The 19,144-nt window shown below is 58.6% G+C and overlaps 2 protein-coding genes and 1 non-coding gene across 3 annotated transcripts; 2 read left to right on the top strand and 1 right to left on the bottom strand.

Moving 5' to 3' along the window:
• Nucleotides 1–280: 280 nt before the first annotated feature.
• On the bottom strand, nt 281–7,541 carry OPN1SW (opsin 1, short wave sensitive). The gene is made up of 5 exons (XM_072037557.1): nt 7,179–7,541; nt 6,934–7,102; nt 4,719–4,884; nt 2,894–3,133; nt 281–439 (listed from the first exon to the last, which is right to left on the bottom strand). The coding sequence occupies exons 1-5, from the start codon at nt 7,519–7,521 to the stop codon at nt 317–319; spliced, it is 1,041 nt and encodes a 346-aa protein (XP_071893658.1). The 5' UTR covers nt 7,522–7,541; the 3' UTR covers nt 281–316.
• A 4,051-nt stretch (nt 7,542–11,592) lies between these two features.
• TRNAP-AGG (transfer RNA proline (anticodon AGG)) lies at nt 11,593–11,664 on the top strand. The gene has a single exon. It is a non-coding gene; the product is annotated as a tRNA-Pro (tRNA).
• Nucleotides 11,665–12,727: 1,063 nt separating this feature from the next.
• Nucleotides 12,728–17,756, top strand: LOC140001407 (uncharacterized). Its single transcript, XM_072033040.1, has 5 exons — nt 12,728–12,807; nt 14,000–14,524; nt 16,679–16,748; nt 17,485–17,554; nt 17,651–17,756. Exons 1-5 carry the CDS (start codon nt 12,777–12,779, stop codon nt 17,735–17,737), a joined length of 783 nt encoding a protein of 260 aa, XP_071889141.1. The 5' UTR covers nt 12,728–12,776; the 3' UTR covers nt 17,738–17,756.
• The last annotated feature ends 1,388 nt before the right edge of the window (nt 17,757–19,144 follow it).

The raw sequence follows: 19,144 nt of genomic DNA, 5'->3' as shown, positions 1-19,144 counted from the left end.
ATAGATGGGGGCTCCGCACCACCTCAGCCCCATAGATAGGGGCTCAGCCCCATAGATGGGGTCTCAACACCCTTCCTACCCCACAGATGTCATCACACCCCTACAATGGGGGTCACAATCCCCACCTCCCCCCCCCCCATACTTCTAGGCCCCCCTCATCCCCCCACACTCCCCCCCCAACCCCACCCCACACTTGTGGGGCCAGCAAGACACAGGCTCAGCTTTGCGGCAGCATTTATTGCCCTACAACCTAAGGCCTTACAGAGAGGGGGGATCCCGGCCACCATGGGGGGGTCCCGGCCACCACGGGGGGGTCCTAGCTGGGGCTGACCTGGCTGGAGGACACCGAGGACACCTCCGTCCTCTGCGCCGAGCTGGAGATGTCGGAGTCGTCCCCCATGGGCTTCCCGCACACCGTCTCCATGATGCAGGCGCGGAACTGCGGGGTGGGGGGGACACGGCGGGCGGTGGGTTTGGGGGCGGCCCCGACCCCTGTGGGGTCCCCAGCCTCGGTCCTATAGCAGTGTGGTGGCCCCATGCCGGTCCCCGTGGAATTTGGTGGCCCCATCCCGGTCCCCCGTGAGATGTGGTGGCCCCCATCCTGGTCACAGTAGGAGTGTGGTGTTCTCCGTCCTTGGTCCCATGAGATATGGGGTCCCCTTCCCTGTCCCCATGGAATTTGGGGTCCCCATCCTTGTCCCCATGAGATATGGTGTCCCCATGGTGTCCCCATAGGAGTGTGGTGTCCTCCATCCTCGGCCCCATAGAATGTGGTGTCCCCATCCCAATCCCTGTGGGAGTGTGGTGTCCCCCATCCCTGTCCCCATGGAATTTGGGGTCCCCATCCCTGTCCCCATAGGAACGTGGTGCCCTCATCGTTGGCCCCGTAGGAGTGTGGTGTCCTCCATCCTTGGCCCTATGAGATATGGTGTCCCCATCCCTGCCCCCATGAGATGTAGGGTCCCTGTCCCCATCTCAATGAAACGTGGTGTCCCCCAGTCCCCCACCCCCGTCCTCATGGGAACTTGGGGTCCCCCATCCCTGCCCCCATAGGCATGTGGTGTCCCCATCCTCCTGGAAATGTGGTGACCCCATCCCTGTCCCAATAGGAACATGATGACCCCGATTCCTGTCCCAAGGGGAATGTGGTGACCCCATCCCTGTGCCAATAAGAACATGGTGCCCCCATCCCTGTCCTAATGGGAACGTGGAGACCCCATCCCTGTCCCAATGTGACCATGGTGACCCCATCCCTATGCCAATAGGAACATGGTGACCCCCATCCCTATCCCAATGGAACATGAAGACCCCCATCCCTGTCCTAATGGGAACGTGTTGACCCCAATTCCTGTCCCAATGTGAACATGGTGACCCCATCCCTGTCCCAAAAGGAACTTGATGACCCCATCCCTGTCCTAATAGGAACATGATGACCCCGATCCCTGTCCCAATGTGAACATGGCGACCCCATCCCTATCCCAGTAGGAACATGGTGACCCCAACTCCTGCGCCAATGGAAAATGGTGACCCTGGTCCCTATAGGAACATGGTGCCCCCATCCCTGTCCCAATATGAACATGGTGACCCTATCCCACTAGGAGCATGATGACCCCATCCCTGCCCTAAAGGGAACATGGTGACCCCATCCCTATCCCAATGGAACATGGTGCCCCCATCCCTGTCCTAATGGGAATGTGGTGACCCCATCCCTATAGGAACATGGTGACCCCAATTCCTGTCCCAAGGGGAACATGGTGACCCCATCCCTATCCCAATAAGAAAATGGTGACCCCATCCCTATAGGAACATGGTGACCCCAATTCCTATCCCAAAAGGAACATGGTGACCCCATCCCTGTCCTAATGGGAACTTGGTGACCCCATCCCTATAGGAACATGGTGACCCTGATTCCTGTTCTAATGGGAACGTGGTGACCCCATCCCTATCCCAATGGGAACTTGATGACCCCATCCCTATCCCAATGGAACATGGTGACCCGCATCCCTATAGGAACATGCTGACCCTAATTCCTGTCCCAAAGGGAACATGGTGACCCCCATCCATGTCCCAATGTGAACGTGGTGACCCCCATCCCTATCCCAATGGAACATGACGACCCCATCCCTGTCCTAATGGGAACTTGATGACCCCATCCCTATCCCAATGGGAACATGGTGACCCCATCCCTATAGGAACGTGATGACCCTAATTCCTGTCCCAAAGGGAATGTGGTGACCCCCATCCCTATCCCAATGGGAACTTGATGACCCCAACTCCTGCGCCAATGGAAAATGGTGACCCCGGTCCCTATAGGAACATGGTGACCCCAATTCCTGCCCCAATGGAAAATGGTGATCCCATCCCTATCCCAATGGAATGTGGTGACCCCATCCCTGTCCTAATAGGAACATGATGACCCTGATTCCTGTCCCAATGTGAACATGGTGACCCCATCCCTATAGGAACATGGTGACCCCGATTCCTGTCCCAAAGGGAATGTGGTGCCCCCATCCCTATCCCAAAAGGAACATGGTGACCCCATCCCTGTCCTAATGGGGACATGGTGACCCCATCCCTATAGGAACATGGTGCCCCCATCCCTGTCCCAATGTGAACGTGGTGACCCCATCCCCATCCCAATAAGAACATGGTGACCCTGATTCCTGTCCCAATGGAACATGAAGACCCCCATCCATGTCCCAGTGTGAATGTGGTGACCCCATCCCTGTCCCAATGGGAACTTGATGACCCCAACTCCTGCGCCAATGGAAAATGGTGACCCCATCCCTATGGGAAAATGGTGACCCCATCCCTATCCCAATGGAACATGGTGCCCCCATCCCTGTCCCAATATGAACTCGGTGCCCCCACCCCTATAGGACCCCCCCCCCACCTGCTTGTTCATGAAGCAGTAGATGATGGGGTTGTAGACGCAGGCGCTCTTGGAGAAGAAGGCGGGGATGGTGACGAGGCGCAGGTCGATGCCGTGGGCGCGGTTGTTGACCATGTACATGGCGAGGGCGGCGTAGGGCACGTAGCACAGGCAGAAGGAGCCCACCATCACCACCACCATGCGCGACACCTCCCGCTCCGCCTTCTGCGTCGTGGCCGACTCCTGCTGCTGCGCCGCCACCTGCGCGCCCACGGGTGGCACCCATGGGTGCTGCTGGCATGGCCATGTCCCCAGTCCATAGCCCCGGCCCATAGCCCCATCCCCATCCCATAGCCCCATCCCTATCCTATATCCCCATCTCCATCCCCATCCCATATCCCATATCCCCATCCCATATTCACATCCCATATCCCATATCCTCATCCCATATCTCCATCCCTATCCTATATCCCCATCCCGCATCCCCATCCCATAGCCCCATCCCCACCCCATATCCCATATCCCCATCCCATATCCCTATCCTATATCCCCATCCCATATCCCCATCCCATATCCACACCCCATATCCTCATCCCATAGCCCCATCCCAATCCCATATCCCCATCCCATATCACTATCCTATATCCCCATCCCATATCCCCATCCCCATCCCATATCCCTATCCCCATCTCCATCCCCATCTCCATCCCCATCCCATATCCCCATCCCATATCCCATATCCCATATCCCCATCCCATATCTTCATCCCCATCCCATATCCCTATCCAATATCCCCATCCCATATCCCCGTCCCATATCCCCATCCCATAGCCCCATCCCAATCCCATATCCCCATCCCATATCCCCATCCCCATCCCATATCCCCGTCCCATATTCCCAACCCAATCCCATCTCCCAATCCCACCCCATTCCAATCCATCCCATATCACCATCCCATCCCTTCCCATCCCCATCCCAATCCCCTCCCCATCCTGATCCACATCCCGTCCCCATCCCATATCCCCATCTCCATCCCCATCCCATCCCCATCCTGTCCCAATCCCATCCCATCCCTGCCCCATCACCATCCCATATTCCCAACCGAATCCCAATCCATCCCATATCCCCATCCCATCCCCTCCCCATCCTGTCCCCATCCCATTTCCATTCCAACCCCATCTCCATCTCTGTCCTCATCCCATCCCATCCCATCCCATCCCCACCCCATCCCCAATCCCATCCTGTCCCAATCCCAATCCCACCGCCAATCCCATCCCATATCCCCATCCCATTCCCTCCCATCCCATCCCCACCCCATCTCCTCCCCAATCCCATCCCATCTCCCAATTCCCCACCCCAATTCCCCATCCCATATCCCTATCTCCATCCCCATCCCCATCCAATCCCATCCAATCCCATCCCATCTCCCAATTCCCCATCCCCATCCCATCCCCATCCCATATCCCCCCCCAATTCCCCCTCCCCATCCCATATCCCCGTCTCCATCCTCATCCCCATCCAATCCCGTCCCAATCCCATCCCATATCCCAATCCCACCCCATCCCATATCCCTATCCCATTCCCTCCCATCCCATCCCCACCCCATCCCCTCCCCAATCCCATCCCATCTCCCAATTCCCCCCCCCAATTCCCCATCCCTATCCCATATCCCTGTCTCCATCCCATCCCATCCCATCCCATCCCATCCCATCCCATCCCATCCCATCCCATCCCATCCCATCCCCTATCTCTTCCCAATCCCCATCCCCATCCCAAATCCAATCCCCATCCCCATCCCATCTCCCCACCCCATCCCCATCCCAATCCCAATCCCCCGCGCACTCACGGCGCGCAGGGCGCTGAGCAGCTGTGAGTAGGAGAAGATGATGAGGGAGAGGGGCACGAGGAAGCAGAAGATGAAGAGGAACCAGGTGTAGTACTCGCTGCGGTACTTGGTGCCCACCGTGTACCAGTCGGGGCCGCACGAGCACTGCAGGCCCTCGGGCAGGTACCTGTGGGGAGGCGGCGCGGCAACGTGGCACCCCACGGCACCCCATGGCACCCCATTGAGCCCCACGGCACCCCATGGCACCCCATGGCACCCCACAGCACCCCACGGCACCCCATGGCACCCCATGGCACCTGGTGTCACCCCATGGCGCCCCATGGCACCCCATGGCACCCCAAGGCACCCCATTGAGCCCCATGGCACCCCATTGAGCCCCACGGCATCCCCAGCATCCCCACGGCACCCCATGGCACCCCATGGCACCCCATTGAGCCCCACGGCACCCCATTGAGCCCCATGGCATCCCCAGCATCCCCACAGTACCCCATGACACCCCACAGCACCCCATGGCACCCCACGGCACCCCATGGCACCCCGTTGAGCCCCATGGCATCCCCAGCATCCCAACGGCACCCCATGGCACCCCATGACACCCCATTGATCCCTACAGCATCCCCATAGCACCCCATGGCACCCGACAGCACCCCATGGCACCCCATGGCACCGCATGGCACCCCATGGCATCCCATTGCGCCCTATGGCACCGCACAGCACCCCATGGCACCCCATTGAGCCCCACAGCACCCCATGGCACCCCATGGCACTGCATGGCACCCCACGGCACCCCACGGCACCCCATTGAGCCCCACAGCACCCCATTGAGTCTCACAGCACCCCATGGCACCCCATTGAACCCCATGGCATCCCCAGCATCCCCACGGCACCCCCATGATACCCCTTGACACCACAAAGCACCCCATGTAACCCCACGGCACCCCACAGCACCCCACGGTGCCCCATGGCACTGCCATGTGGCCTGGCACCCTCATGGCCCCCCCTCCTGGGACCCTTCTGGCACCCCCATGGGACCCCCTTGCATGGCACCCCAAAACACTGCATGGCTCCCGACAGAGTCCTATAGCACCCAGCGGCACTGCACGGCTCCCCGTGACACCCCACGGCACCCCAAGATATCCCAGGACACTCCATGGCACCCGGTGGTACCCCAAGACACCCCATGGCACCTAATGGCACCCTGTGACCCAACAGCACCCTATGACACCCAATAGTATGCCAAGATACCCCATGGCACCTGATGGCATCCCATGGCACCCCATGGCACCCCAACGCACCCCATGACACCTGATGGCACCCGATGGACCCCATGACACTCGATGGCACCCCAAGACACCCCATGGCACCCAATGGACCCCATGACACCCAATAGCATCCCACGACACCCCAAGACACCCCATGATACCCCATGGCACCCCATGGCACCCCATGACACCTGATGGCACTCCAAGTACCCCATGACACCCAATGGCACCCCAAGACACCCCATGACACCTGATGGCACCCGATGGACCCCATGACACTCAATGGCACCCCAAGACACCCCATGGCACCCAATGGCACCCCAAGTCACCCCATGACACCCGATGGACCCCAAGACACCCCATGAAACCCAATAGCACCCCAAGACACCCCATGACACCCAATGGCACCTGATGGCACCCTGTGACACCCAATAGCACTCCAAGACACCCCATGACACATGATGGCACCCCATGACACTCCAAGACACCCCATGACACCCAATAGCACCCCAAGTCACCCCATGACACCCGATGGCACCTGATGACACCCCATGACACCCGAAGGACCCCATGACACCCAATAGCACCCCAAGATACCCGATAGACCCGATGGCACCCAATGGCACCCCATGACACCCAATGACACTCAATGGAACCCCAAGACACCCAAAGACACCCCATGACACCTGATGGCACCCCAAAACACCCCATGACACCCAATAGCACCCCAAGACACCCCATGACATCCGATGGCACCCGACAGCACCCCATGACACCCAATGACACCCAATAGCACTCCAAAACACCCCACAGCACCCAATGGCACCGCAAGACACCCCATGGCACCCAATATCATCCCAAGACACCCCAAAACACCCCAAGACACCCCAAGACACCCCATGACACCCGATAGCACCCCATGACACCCACCACCACCACCCCACCCCACCCACCTGCTCCACCCGAAGAACGGCGGCAAGCCCACGCCGACCCCGATGGCCCAGGTGGCCACCACCACCATCAGCGCGTGCTTGGAGCTGAAGCGGAAGTTGCCGAAGGGCTTGCAGATGACGATGTAGCGCTCGAAGGCCAGGAAGGCCAAGGACCAGCCCGTCACCAACCCTACGGGGACCACCACCGTCACCCCAACGACCCCCACCACCGTCACCACCCCACACCCCGTACCCCACCCCATTACCCCCGGTGGTCCCCACGAAGGCCTCGAGGGCGCAGACGTGCTTGCCGAAAACGAAGTAGCCCCGCCAGCTGGCCACGAAGACGATGAAGACGCTGAAGATGCAGGAGACGAAGCCGCTGAAGGAGATGTTGACCAGGATGTAGTTGAGGGGTTGGCGGAGCTTCTGGTAGCGCACGGTGACCAGCAGCACCACGGCGTTGAGCGGGGTCCCCACCGCGAACACCAGGCCCATGAAGGCCGTCTGAAGGTAGAAGGCCCAAGGGGGGGCGATGTGGTACTGGGGGCCGTCCCAAGGGCCCGGCACCGAGCCGTTGGCGAAGAGGTAGAAGTCGTCGTCGGACATGGTCGGTTCAGAAAAAATTTAAAAAAAAGGGGGGGGGGGAATTAATATTTATATATATATAGGGGTTTTGGAGGGGAAAAAAAGGGGGAAAAAATAAATATTTATATATATATGTGGTTTTTGGAGGGGAAAAAATAAATATTTATATCTATATGGTTTTTGGAGGGGAAAAAATAAATATTCAATCCAGGAAAAAAAGGGGGAAAAAAATAAATATATTTATATATATATATGGTTTTTGGAGGGGAAAAAAGGGGGAAAAAATCAATATTGCTATATATATGGGTTTTGGAGGGGAAAAAATAAATATTTTTCTATTTATGGGTTTTGGAGGGGAAAAAAATAAATATTCAATTCAGAAAAAAAAAGGGGGAAAAATAAATATTTATATATATATATGGGTTTTGGAGGGGAAAAAAAGGGGAAAAAATCAATATTTATATATATATATATATGGGTTTTGGAGGGGAAAAAAAAGGGGAAAAAATAGTATTTATATATATATATATATATATGGGTTTTGGAGGGGAAAAAAAGGGGGAAAAATAAATATTTATATCTATATGGTTTTTGGAGGGGAAAAAATAAATATTCAATTCAGAAAAAAAAAAGGGGGAAAAAAATTAATATTTATATATATATGGGTTTTGGAGGGGAAAAAAAGGGGGAAAAAATCAATATTTATATCTATATGGTTTTTGGAGGGGAAAAAAAAGGGGGAAAATATTTATATCTATATGGGTTTTGGAGGGGAAAAAAATAAATATTCAATTCAGAAAAAAAAGGGGGAAAAAAATAAATATTTTTATATATATACGGGTTTTGGAGGGGAAAAAATTAAATATTTATATCTATATGGTTTTTGGAGGGGAAAAAAATAAATATTCAATTCAGAAAAAAAAAGGGGGGAAAAATAATATTTATATCTATATGGGTTTTGGAGGGGAAAAAAATAAATATTCAATTCAGAAAAAAAAGGGGGAAAAATTAATATATTTATATATATATATGGTTTTTGGAGGGGAAAAAAAGGGGGAAAAAACCTAATATTCAATTCAGAAAAAAAGGGGGAAAAATTAATATTTATATATATATGTGGTTTTTGGAGGGGAAAAAAAGAGGGAAAAAAATAATATTTCTATATATATATGGGTTTTGGAGGGGAAAAAATAAATATTTATATATATATGGGTTTTGGAAGGAAAAAAAAGGGGGAAAAAATATTTAAATATATCTATATGGTTTTTGGAGGGGAAAAAAAGGGGGAAAAATAAATATTTTTATATCTATATGGTTTTTGGAGGGGAAAAAAAAGGGGAAAAAAATCAATATTTATATATCTATATGGTTTTTGGTGGGGAAAAAAAATAAATATTTATATATATGTTTTTTTTGAGGGGAAAAAAATGGGGGAAAAATAATATTTATATATATATATATGGGTTTTGGAGGGGAAAAAAATGGGGGAAAAATAAATATTGATATATATATATTTTTTTTTGGGGGGGGGGAAAAAATATTTATATGGGTTTTGGAGGGGAAAAAAAAAGGGGGACCAAATCAATATTCCTATATATATGGTTTTTGGGGGGGGCGGCGCGGCGCTCATATAGCCCCGCGGCCCCAAGCCGCTTAGCGGCTCAGGGGGGGATGAGCGGCCCTGATCCCCCCAAACTTGGGGATTAGGGGCGCTAAGCCCCCCCGCTCAGCCTAATCGCCCCCTAAGCCGATTGAGGAGCCCCCCCCAGGATGGAAGGGGGGGGTATAGGGTGGGGGGGGCACCCATGGGATCCCCCCTCCTCTGGTTGGTCTGTGGGGTTGGGGAGGGAGAAGGGACCCCCCCATGGGACCCCCCCCATGGGACCCCCCCCATGTCACCCCCCCAACCTGTGTGTCCCCCCCCCAACCCCATGTCACCCCCCCCACCCATGTTACATCCCCCCCATGTCACCCCCCCATGTCACCCCCCCCCATGTCACCCCCCACCCATCACCCCCTTACTTTTGTCCCCCCCCCATACATCACCCCCCCACCCAATTTCCCCCCCCATAATTCCCCCCATGACCCCCCCATGACACCCCCAACCCCTATAACCCCCCCATCACCCCCCCAATTTCCCCCCCCAAAATTCCCCCCATGACCCCCCCATGACCCCCCCCAACCCCTCTAACCCCCCCATGACCCCCCCATAATCCCCCCCACCCTATAACCCCCCCATCACCCCCCCAATTTCCCCCCCCCATAATTCCCCCCATGACACCCCCAACCCCTATAACCCCCCCATCACCCCCTTTGTGCCCCCCCCATGTCCCATCCCCCCCATGTCACCCCCCCTGTCCCCCCCTTTTTTTTTTGGGGGGGGGTCACAATTTTGGGGTCGCTTTCTGGGGTTGCGTGTTTGGGGGGGGGGCGTTTTGGTGTTGCATTTTGGGGGGGTACATCCAGGATCATGGGTTTGGGGCTGTTTTTTGGGGGGCTGCATTTTGGGGCTTTTTTTGGGGGGGCGTTTTTTGGGGGGTTCATTTTGGGGGACGCATTTTGGGGCTGTTTTTTGGGGGTCCACATTTCAGGGCTTTTTTTTTTGGGGGGGTGTCCACATTTCAGGGATGTTTTTGGGGGGGCTGCATTTTTGGGGTTGTTTTTTGGGGTTGTTTTTTTGGGGGGGCTGCATTTTGGGTCCGCTTTATTGTGTCCAAATTTCGGGGTTGCATTTCGGGGCTGAATTTTGGGGTTTGAAGCTTTGGGGTTGCTTTTTGGGATTGTTTTGTTTGGGGCTGTATTTTGGGGGCCGCATTTTGGAGCCACATTTTTGGGTCTGTTTTTTTGGGGACTGTTTTTCTGGGGCTGCATTTTTTGGGGCTTTTTTTTGGGGGGGTACAGTTTTGGGGCTCCATTTTGGGGCTGGTTTTGGGGTCCTCTTTTTTGGGGCCGCATTTTTGGGTCTGTTTTATTGGGACTGTTTTTTCTGGGGCTGCATTTTTGGGTCTGTTTTTTTTTGGGGGGGGCTGCATTTTGGAATCTACATTTTGGGGCTGTTTTTTGGGGGTCCACATTTTTGGGGTCGCATTTTTGGGGTCACATTTTTGGGGGGCTGTTTTTGGGGGTTTGTTTTTGTTTGGGCTGCATTTTTGGTTCTACATTTCAGGGTTGTTTTTTGGGCTGCATTTTTGGGGTCCTCATTTTTGCGTCTGTTTTTTGGGGGACTGTTTTTTCTGGGGCTGTTTTTTGGGATCCGCCTTTTTGGGGTTGTTTTTTGGGGTCCACATTTTTGGGACTGTTTCTTGAGAGCTGTTTTTTTGGGGCTGCATTTTTAAGTCTACATTTCGGGGCTGTTTTTTGGGGTCTGCCTTTTTGGGGTCTACATTTTTGGGACTGTTTTTTGGGGCTGTTTTTTGGGGGGCTGCATTTCGGGGCTGCATTTTTGGGTCTGTTTGTTTTTTGGACTCTTTTTCTGGGTCTGCATTTTGGGGTCTTTTTGGGGGGCTGCATTTTTGGGTCTACATTTTGGGGCTGTTTTTTGGGGTCTGCCTTTTTGGGGTCTACATTTTTGGGACTGTTTCTTGGGGGGCTGTTTTTTGGGGGGCTGCATTTCAGGGCAGCATTTTTGGGTCTTTTTTTTTTTTTTGGACTGTTTTTTTGGGGGCTGCATTTTTGGGGTCTACATTTCGGGGCTGTCTTTTGGGGTCTCCATTTTCGGGCCTGCATTTTTGGGACTATTTTTTGGGGGGCTGATTTTCAGGTGGGCTCCATTTCGGAGCCACATTTTTGGGGTCTGTTTGTTTTTGGGGGCTGCATTTTTGGGTCCACATTTCGAGGCTGTTTTTAGGGGTTCCCAAATTTTGGGTCTACATTTTTGGGTCTGTTTTTTTGGGACTATTTTTTGGGGGGCTGATTTTCAGGTGGGCTCCCTTTCGGAGCCGCATTTTTGGGTCTGTTTTTTATTTGGGGGGCTGCATTTTTGGGGTCTACATTTCAGGGCTGTTTTTTGGGGGGTCTCCCAAATTTTGGGGTCTACATTTTCGGGCCTGATTTTTTTTTGGGGGGGCTGTTTTTAGGGTCTGGGGGGGTCGTGGCTCGTTGGTCTAGGGGTATGATTCTCGCTTAGGGTGCGAGAGGTCCCGGGTTCAAATCCCGGACGAGCCCTTTTCGTTAACTCCCCAATTAATTCATTAACTCCCTAATTAATTCATTAACTAATTAATTAATTAATTTTTTTAATTATTTTTTTTTTTTTTTGTGGGACGGAAGCTCCCAAGCCGCTTAGGGCGGAGCTGGGGGGGGGATTAAACACCCCCCCCCCCCCCCCCCATCCCCACCCCAAATCCCTGCAGAGTGCGGGGGGGGGGGCTGGGGGGAGGGGGTGGGGGGGACATCATGGGGGGGGGGCACTGGGAGGTGGGGGCACTGCTGGGGGCACTACTGGGAGCACTGGGAGCTTATGGAACTGGTGGGGGCACTGGGAGCAGTGGGAGCCGATGGCACTGGGAGCACTGGGAGCACTGGGAGGAGGTGGAGGCACTAAATGGGGGCACTGGGGCACTGGGAGGTGGGGGAACTGGGAGCACTGGGAGCACTGGGAGGACTGGGAGGTGGAGGCACTAAATGGGGGCACTGGGAGGTGGGGGCAGTAATGGGGGCACTGGGAGGTGGGGGCAGTAATGGGGGCACTGGGAGCTTATGGAACTGGTGGGGGCACTGGGAGCACTGGGAGCCGATGGCACTGGGAGCACTGGGAGCACTGGGAGGTGGGGGCGGTAATGGGGGCACTGGGGCAGGGGGAGGTGGGGGGACTGGGAGAACTGGGAGGTGGGGGCACTGGTGGGGGCATTAATGGGGGCACTGGGAGCTTATGGAACTGGTGGGGGCACTGGGAGCACTGGGATCCAATGGCATTGGGAGCACTGGGAGCACTGGGAGGACTGGGAGGACTGGGAGGTGGAGGCACTAAATGGGAGCACTGGGACACTGGAAGGTGGGGGCACTGGGAGCACTGGGAGCACTGGGAGCACTGGGCATTGACAGCACCGGGGTCACAAACATCACCGGGCACTGGTGGCACTGGTGGCACTGGGGGGGGGGCACTGGGAGCACTGGGGATTAACGGCAGCGGGGTGGCACTGGGGTGGCACTGGGGGCACTGGGGGGGGGGCACTGGGGGCACTGGGGGCGGTTACTGGGGGCACTGGGGGCGGTTACTGGGGTGACCGGGGGCACTGTGACGGCGTTGCCGGGTGGTGCCCCCCCCCCCCGGGGCCATGGAGCTGAGCGGGTGCCCCTCTGTGGGCAGTGAGTGGGGAGGGGGGAGGGACGGGGACCCCAATGGGGTTGGGGTGGGGACCCCAAAGGGACAGGGACACCAGGGATTGGGGTGGGGGGGGGAATGGGACCCCAATGGGATCGGGGGGGCTCTATGGGATTGGGGACACCGGGGATTGGGGTGGGGGCTCTATGGGATTGGGGACACCAGGGATTGGGGTAGGGGGGGGGACCGGGACCCCAATGGGGTCGGGGGGGGGACCCCATGGGGACGGGGACACTATGGGATTGGGATGCCGGGGGGGGGCACCCCATGGGATGGGGACCCCAGGGATTGGGGTGGGCACCCCAGGGGGACGGGGACCCTATGGGATTGGGACCCCCAGGGATTGGGGTGGGGAGCTTATGGGGAGAGGGACCCTATGGGACAGGGACCCCATGGGGACAGAGACCCCAGGGATTGGGACCCCATGGGGAGGGGGGCCCTATGGGACCAGGATGGGGACCCCATGGGGACAGGGACCCCCAGGGATTGGGATCCCCATAGATCAGGACCCCCAGGGATGGGCACCCCATGGGATGGGGACCCTATGGGATTGGGATCCCATGGGGACAGAGACCCCCAGAGATTGGGACCCTATGGGATCGGGACCCCAGAGATCGGGACCCCATGGGGACAGGGACCCTATGGGATTGGGACCCCCAGGGGTTGGGACCCCTAGGAATGTGCACCCCATGGGGACGGGCACCCCATAAGGACAAAGACCCCCAAGGATTGGGAACCCATAAAGATGGGGGCCCCATGAGCGTGGGCACCCCATGGGATGGGGACCCCCAGAAATGGGGACCCCAAGGGACAAGGACCCCTATAGGATGGGCACCCCATGGGGACAGGGACCCCAGGGGTTGGGACCCCCAGGGATGGGTACCCCATAGAGATGGGGACCCCATGGGGATGGGCACCCCATAGGATGGAGATCCCATAGGATCGGGACCCCCAGGGTTGGGGTCCCCATTGGGACAGGGACCCCAAGACATGGACACCCCATGGGGACAGAAATCCCACAAAAAGAAGCCCCCCATGGGACCAGGACCCCAAACATGGACACCCCATAGGACATTGACCCCATGGGACATTGACCCCATAGGACCTTGACCCCATAGGTCACGGCTCGGTGACCCCACAGCCGTGTCCCCCCCTTTTTCCCCGTGTCCCCCCCAGCGGCTCTGGGGACCCTACAGGAGGAGCTGGGGGCGCTGCAAGCCGGGCAGGCGGCCGAGCGGGGCCAGCTGGAGCGGGCACTGGCCACCGCGCGCCACGAGGTGGCCACGTGGCAACGGGAGGCCACCAGGCTGCGGGACGAGGTGGCCACGGCACGGGACGAGGTGGCCACGTGGCAACGAGAGGCCACCAGGCTGAGGGACGAGGTGGCCACGGCACGGGGCGAGGTGGCCACGGCACGGGGCGAGGTGGCCACGGCGCAGGGCGAGGTGGCCACGGCGCGGGACGAGGCGGCCACGTGGCAACGGGAGGCCACCAGGCTGAGGGACGAGGTGGCCGCGGCGCGGGGCGAGGTGGCCACCTGGCAGCGGGAGGTGGCCACGTGGCAGAGGGAGGTGGCCACGCTGCAGCGGGAGGTGGCCACGCGGAGGGAGCTGGGAGCCCGCTGGGAGGTGGAGGCCACCGGGAGCCACGGCAAGGAGCAGCGGTGGCAGGAGGCCACCACCGAGGTGGCCCGGATGAGGGGTACGGGGACAGGGACGGGGACAGGGTGGGGGACGTGGAGGCGCTTTGGTAGCCAGGGAGGGGAGGGTGGTGGCCAAGGCACAGTGGGAAGGTAGCCATGGAGTAGGGGGTGGTGGCACTTTGGTGGCCAAGGCACCTTGGGATGGTGGCCATGGAGTGGGGGGTGGTGGCATTTTGGTGGCCATGGAGGGGAGGGTGGTGGCCAAGTCAGAATGGGATGGGGATCATGGAGTAGGGGTGGTGGCACTTTGGTGGCCATGGAGTGGAGGGTGGTGGCCATGGAGTGACACTTTGGTGGCCAAGTCACAGCAGGATGGTGGCCCTGGAGTGGGGGGTGGTGGCCAAGGCACAGTGGGATGGTGGCCATGGAGTGGAAGGTGGTGGCCATGGAGTGACACTTTGGTGGCCATGTACTGGATGGTGGTGGCCAAGGCATAGTGGGATGGTGGCCACTGGGTGGAGGGTGGTGGCCATGGAGTGACACTTTGGTGGCCATGGAGGGGAGGGTGGTGGCCAAGTCAGAATAGGATGGGGGTCATGGAGTAGGGGGAGGTGGCACTTTGGTGGCCATGGAGTGGCACTTTGGTGGCCAAGTCACAGCAGGATGGTGGCCACTAGGTGGAGGGTGGTGCCCATGGAGTGACACTTTGGTAGCCATGGAGGGGAGGGTGGTGGCCAAGTCAGAATGGGATGGTGGCCATGGGGTAGGGAGAGGTGGCACTTTGGTGGCCAAGGCACAGTGGGATGGTGGCCACTGGGTGGAGGGTGGTGGCCATGGAGTGGGGGATGGTGGCCAAGTCACAGCAGGATGGTGGCCATGGAGTGGGGGGTGGTGGCCAAGGCACAGTGGGATGGTGGCCATGGAGTGGAAGGTGGTGGCCATGGAGTGACACTTTGGTGGCCATGTACTGGATGGTGGTGGCCAAGGCATAGTGGGATGGTGGCCACTGGGTGGAGGGTGGTGGCCATGGAGTGACACTTTGGTGGCCATGGAGGGGAGGGTGGTGGCCAAGTCAGAATGGGATGGGGATCATGGAGTAGGGGTGGTGGCACTTTGGTGGCCATGGAGTGGAGGGTGGTGGCCAAGTCAGAATGGGATGGTGGCCATGGGGTAGGGAGAGGTGGCACTTTGGTGGCCAAGGCACAGTGGGATGGTGGCCACTGGGTGGAGGGTGGTGGCCATGGAGTGGGGGATGGTGGCCAAGTCACAGCAGGATGGTGGCCATGGAGTGGAGGGTGGTGGCCATGGAGTGACACTTTGGTGGCCAAGGCACCTTGGGATGGTGGCCATGGAGTGGGGGGTGGTGGCCATGGAGTGACACTTTGGTGGCCAAGGCACCTTGAGATGGTGGCCATGGACTGGGGGGTGGTGGCACTTTGGTGGCCATGGAGTGGCATTTTGGTGGCCAAGGCACCGTGGGATGGTGGCCATTGAGTGTAGGGTGGTGGCCATGGAGTGACACTTTGGTGGCCAAAGCACAGTGTGAGGTGGCCATGGAGTGGGGGCTGGTGGCCAAGTCACAGCAGGATGGTGGCCATGGAGCTGGGGGTGGTGGCACTTTGGTGGCCAAAAAACTGGGGGATGGTGGCCATGGAGTGGCACTTTGGTGGCCAAGTCACAGCAGGATGGTGGCCCTGGAGTGGGAGGTGGTGGCCAAGGCACCTTGGGATGGTGGCCATGGAGTGGAAGGTGGTGGCCATGGAGTGACACTTTGGTGGCCATGGAGGGGAGGGTGGTGGCCAAGTCACAGCAGGATGGTGGCCATGGAGTAGGGGGTGGTGGCACTTTGGTGGCCAAAAAACTGGGGGATGGTGGCCATGGAGTGGCACTTTGGTGGCCAAGTCAAGCAGGATGGTGGCCACGGAGCAGCAGGGTGGTGGCCCTTTGGTGGCCCTTTGGTGGCCACGCGGTGTCAGGGCGGTGGCCACGTCACCCTGTGTGTGTGGGGGGGGAGGTGACACCGTGGGGCGCGGTGACACCGCGGCGTGTGGCTGACACCCCGGGGCGGGGTGACGCCTGGCTGAGGGTGGGGGTGACACCAGGGGGGGGGAGGTGACACTGGGGGGGGGAGGTGACACTGGGGGGGGTGGGGGTGACACTAGGGGGGGGGAGGTGACACCGGGGGGGGGTGACAGCGCGGTGTCCCCCTGCAGAGGAGCTGTGCCGCGTGGCCGAGGCGCACCGGGACCGCCACCAGCGCCTTGGGGACAGTTGGGGACACTGGTACCCCCCCAAACCCTGTCCCCAAATCCTGTCCCCTGTCACCCCCCCCCCAGTGTCCCCCATGGCCACGTCCCCCCAAAGGGGTCCCCATGTCCCCGTCCCCATGTCCCTGTCCCCGTGTCCCCAACCCTGTCCCCATGTCCCCATGACCCCATGACCCCATGTCCCCTTGTCCCCATGTCCCCCTGACCCCATGTCCCCTTGTCCCCATGTCCCCATGACCCCATGACCCCCTGACCCCATGACCCCCTGTCCCCATGTCCCCTTGTCCCCATGTCCCTATGACCCCATGACCCCCTGACCCCATGTCCCCTTGTCCCCATGTCCCCATGACCCCATGACCCCCTGACCCCATGTCCCCTTGTCCCCATGTCCCCATGACCCCATGACCCCCTGACCCCATGTCCCCATGTCCCCACGTCCCCCTGACCCCATGTCCCCATGTCCCCATGACCCCTTGTCCCCTTGTCCCCATGTCCCCATGTCCCCATGACCCCATGTCCCCATGACCCCCTGACCCCATGTCCCCATGTCCCCACGTCCCCCTGACCCCATGTCCCCATGTCCCCATGACCCCTTGTCCCCTTGTCCCCATGTCCCCATGTCCCCATGACCCCATGTCCCCATGACCCCATGACCCCATGTCCCCATGTCCCCCTGTCCCCATGACCCCATGACCCCATGACCCCATGACCCCATGTCCCCATGTCCCCATGTCCCCCCCCCCCCCCCACAGGTCCCCCCCCAGCACGGAGCCGCCCCCCCCGCTGCCCCCCCACCCCACGGAACCGGAGGAGGACACCCAGGTACAGAAGGGGGACATTGGGGGGGGGGGTGGTGGTGACACCGGGGGGGGGGGGGTGACACCCCCCTTGGTGACACTGCCCCCCCCCCCCCCACAGGGACCCCTCGGGGGGCTCGGCCCCCCCCTGCTCTTCGTGGTGGCCGCCACCGCCCTGCTCCTGTACCCGCGCCTGAGGTCACGCTGAGCCCCCCGTGTCCCCCCCCCCCCCGGTGTCACCCCCCGGTGTCACCACCCCCCCGGTGTCACCCCCCTGGTGTCACCGCCGGGGGGGCAATACAGCTCTGCTGCACGTGGTGGGGGTCGGTGTCATGGTTTTTGGGGACACCTTGGGGACACCAGGTCCATGGGGGGGGCACTGGGGTCCCTGTCCCCAAGGGTGCCACCAGTGTCCCCATGGGTGCCACCAGTGTCCCTATGGGTGCCACCAGTGTCCCTGTGTGTCCCACCAGTGTCCCAGTGGGTGCCACCAGTGTCCCCATGGGTGCCACCCCTGTCCCAATGGGTCCCACCGGTGTCCCCATGGGTGCCACCAGGTCCCTATGGGTGCCACTGGTGTCCCCTTCCCTGTCCTCAGGGGTGCCACCAGTGTCCCCATGGGTGCCACCAGTGTCCCTATAGGTGTCACCAGTGTCCCAGTGGGTGCCACCCAGGTCCCTGTGGGGTCCCACCGGTGTCCCCATGGGTGCCACTAGTGTCCCAGTGGGTCCCACCAGTGTCCCTATAGGTGCCACCCATGTTCCTGTGGGTCCCAGTGATGTCCCCATGGGTGTCACCAGTGTCCCCACCCCCATGGGTGCCACCAGTGTCCCTGTCCCTATGGGTGCCACCAGTGCCCTATGGGTGCCACCAGTGTCCCCATGGGTGCCACCAGTGTCCCTATAGGTGCCACCAGTGTCCCAGTGGGTGCCACCAGTGTCCCAGTGGGTGCCACCAGTGTCCCTATGGGTGCCACCAGTGTCCCTGTGTGTCCCACCAGTGTCCTAGTGGGTGCCACCAGTGTCCCAGTGGGTGCCACCCCTGTCCCAATGGGTCCCACCGGTGTCCCCATGGGTGACACCAGGTCCCTATGGGTGCCACTGGTGTCCCCTTTCCTGTCTCCAAGGGTGCCACCAGTGTCCCCATGGGTGCCACCAGTGTCCCTATAGGTGCCACCCATGTCCCTGTGGGTCCCACTGATGTCCCCATGGGTCCCACCAGTGTCCCCGTCCCCATGGGTGCCACCAGTCTTCTTGTCCCCAAGGGTGCCACCAGTGTCCCCATGGGTGCCACCAGTGTCCCAGTGGGTGCCACCAGTGTCCCTATGTGTCCCACCAGTGTCCCAGTGGGTGCCACCACTGTCCCCATGGGTGCCACCAGGTCCCTATGGGTGCCACTGGTGTCCCCTTCCCTGTCCTCAAGGGTGTCACCAGTGTCCCCATGGGTGCCACCAGTGTCCCTATAGGTGCCACCAGTGTCCCAGTGGGTGCCACCCATGTCCCTGTGGGTCCCACCAGTGTACCCATGGGTGCCACCAGTGTCCCCATCCCCAAGGGTGCCACCAGTGTCCCCATGGGTGTCACCCATGTCCCTGTGGGTCCCACCAGTGTCCCCA

This window comes from Anas platyrhynchos, chromosome 1 (assembly GCF_047663525.1).
Source record: "Anas platyrhynchos isolate ZD024472 breed Pekin duck chromosome 1, IASCAAS_PekinDuck_T2T, whole genome shotgun sequence".
In the NCBI taxonomy this organism is placed as follows: Eukaryota; Metazoa; Chordata; class Aves; order Anseriformes; family Anatidae; genus Anas; species Anas platyrhynchos.
Note: the sequence above shows the minus strand (reverse complement) of the source record. Positions and strands in the feature narration are given on the sequence as shown.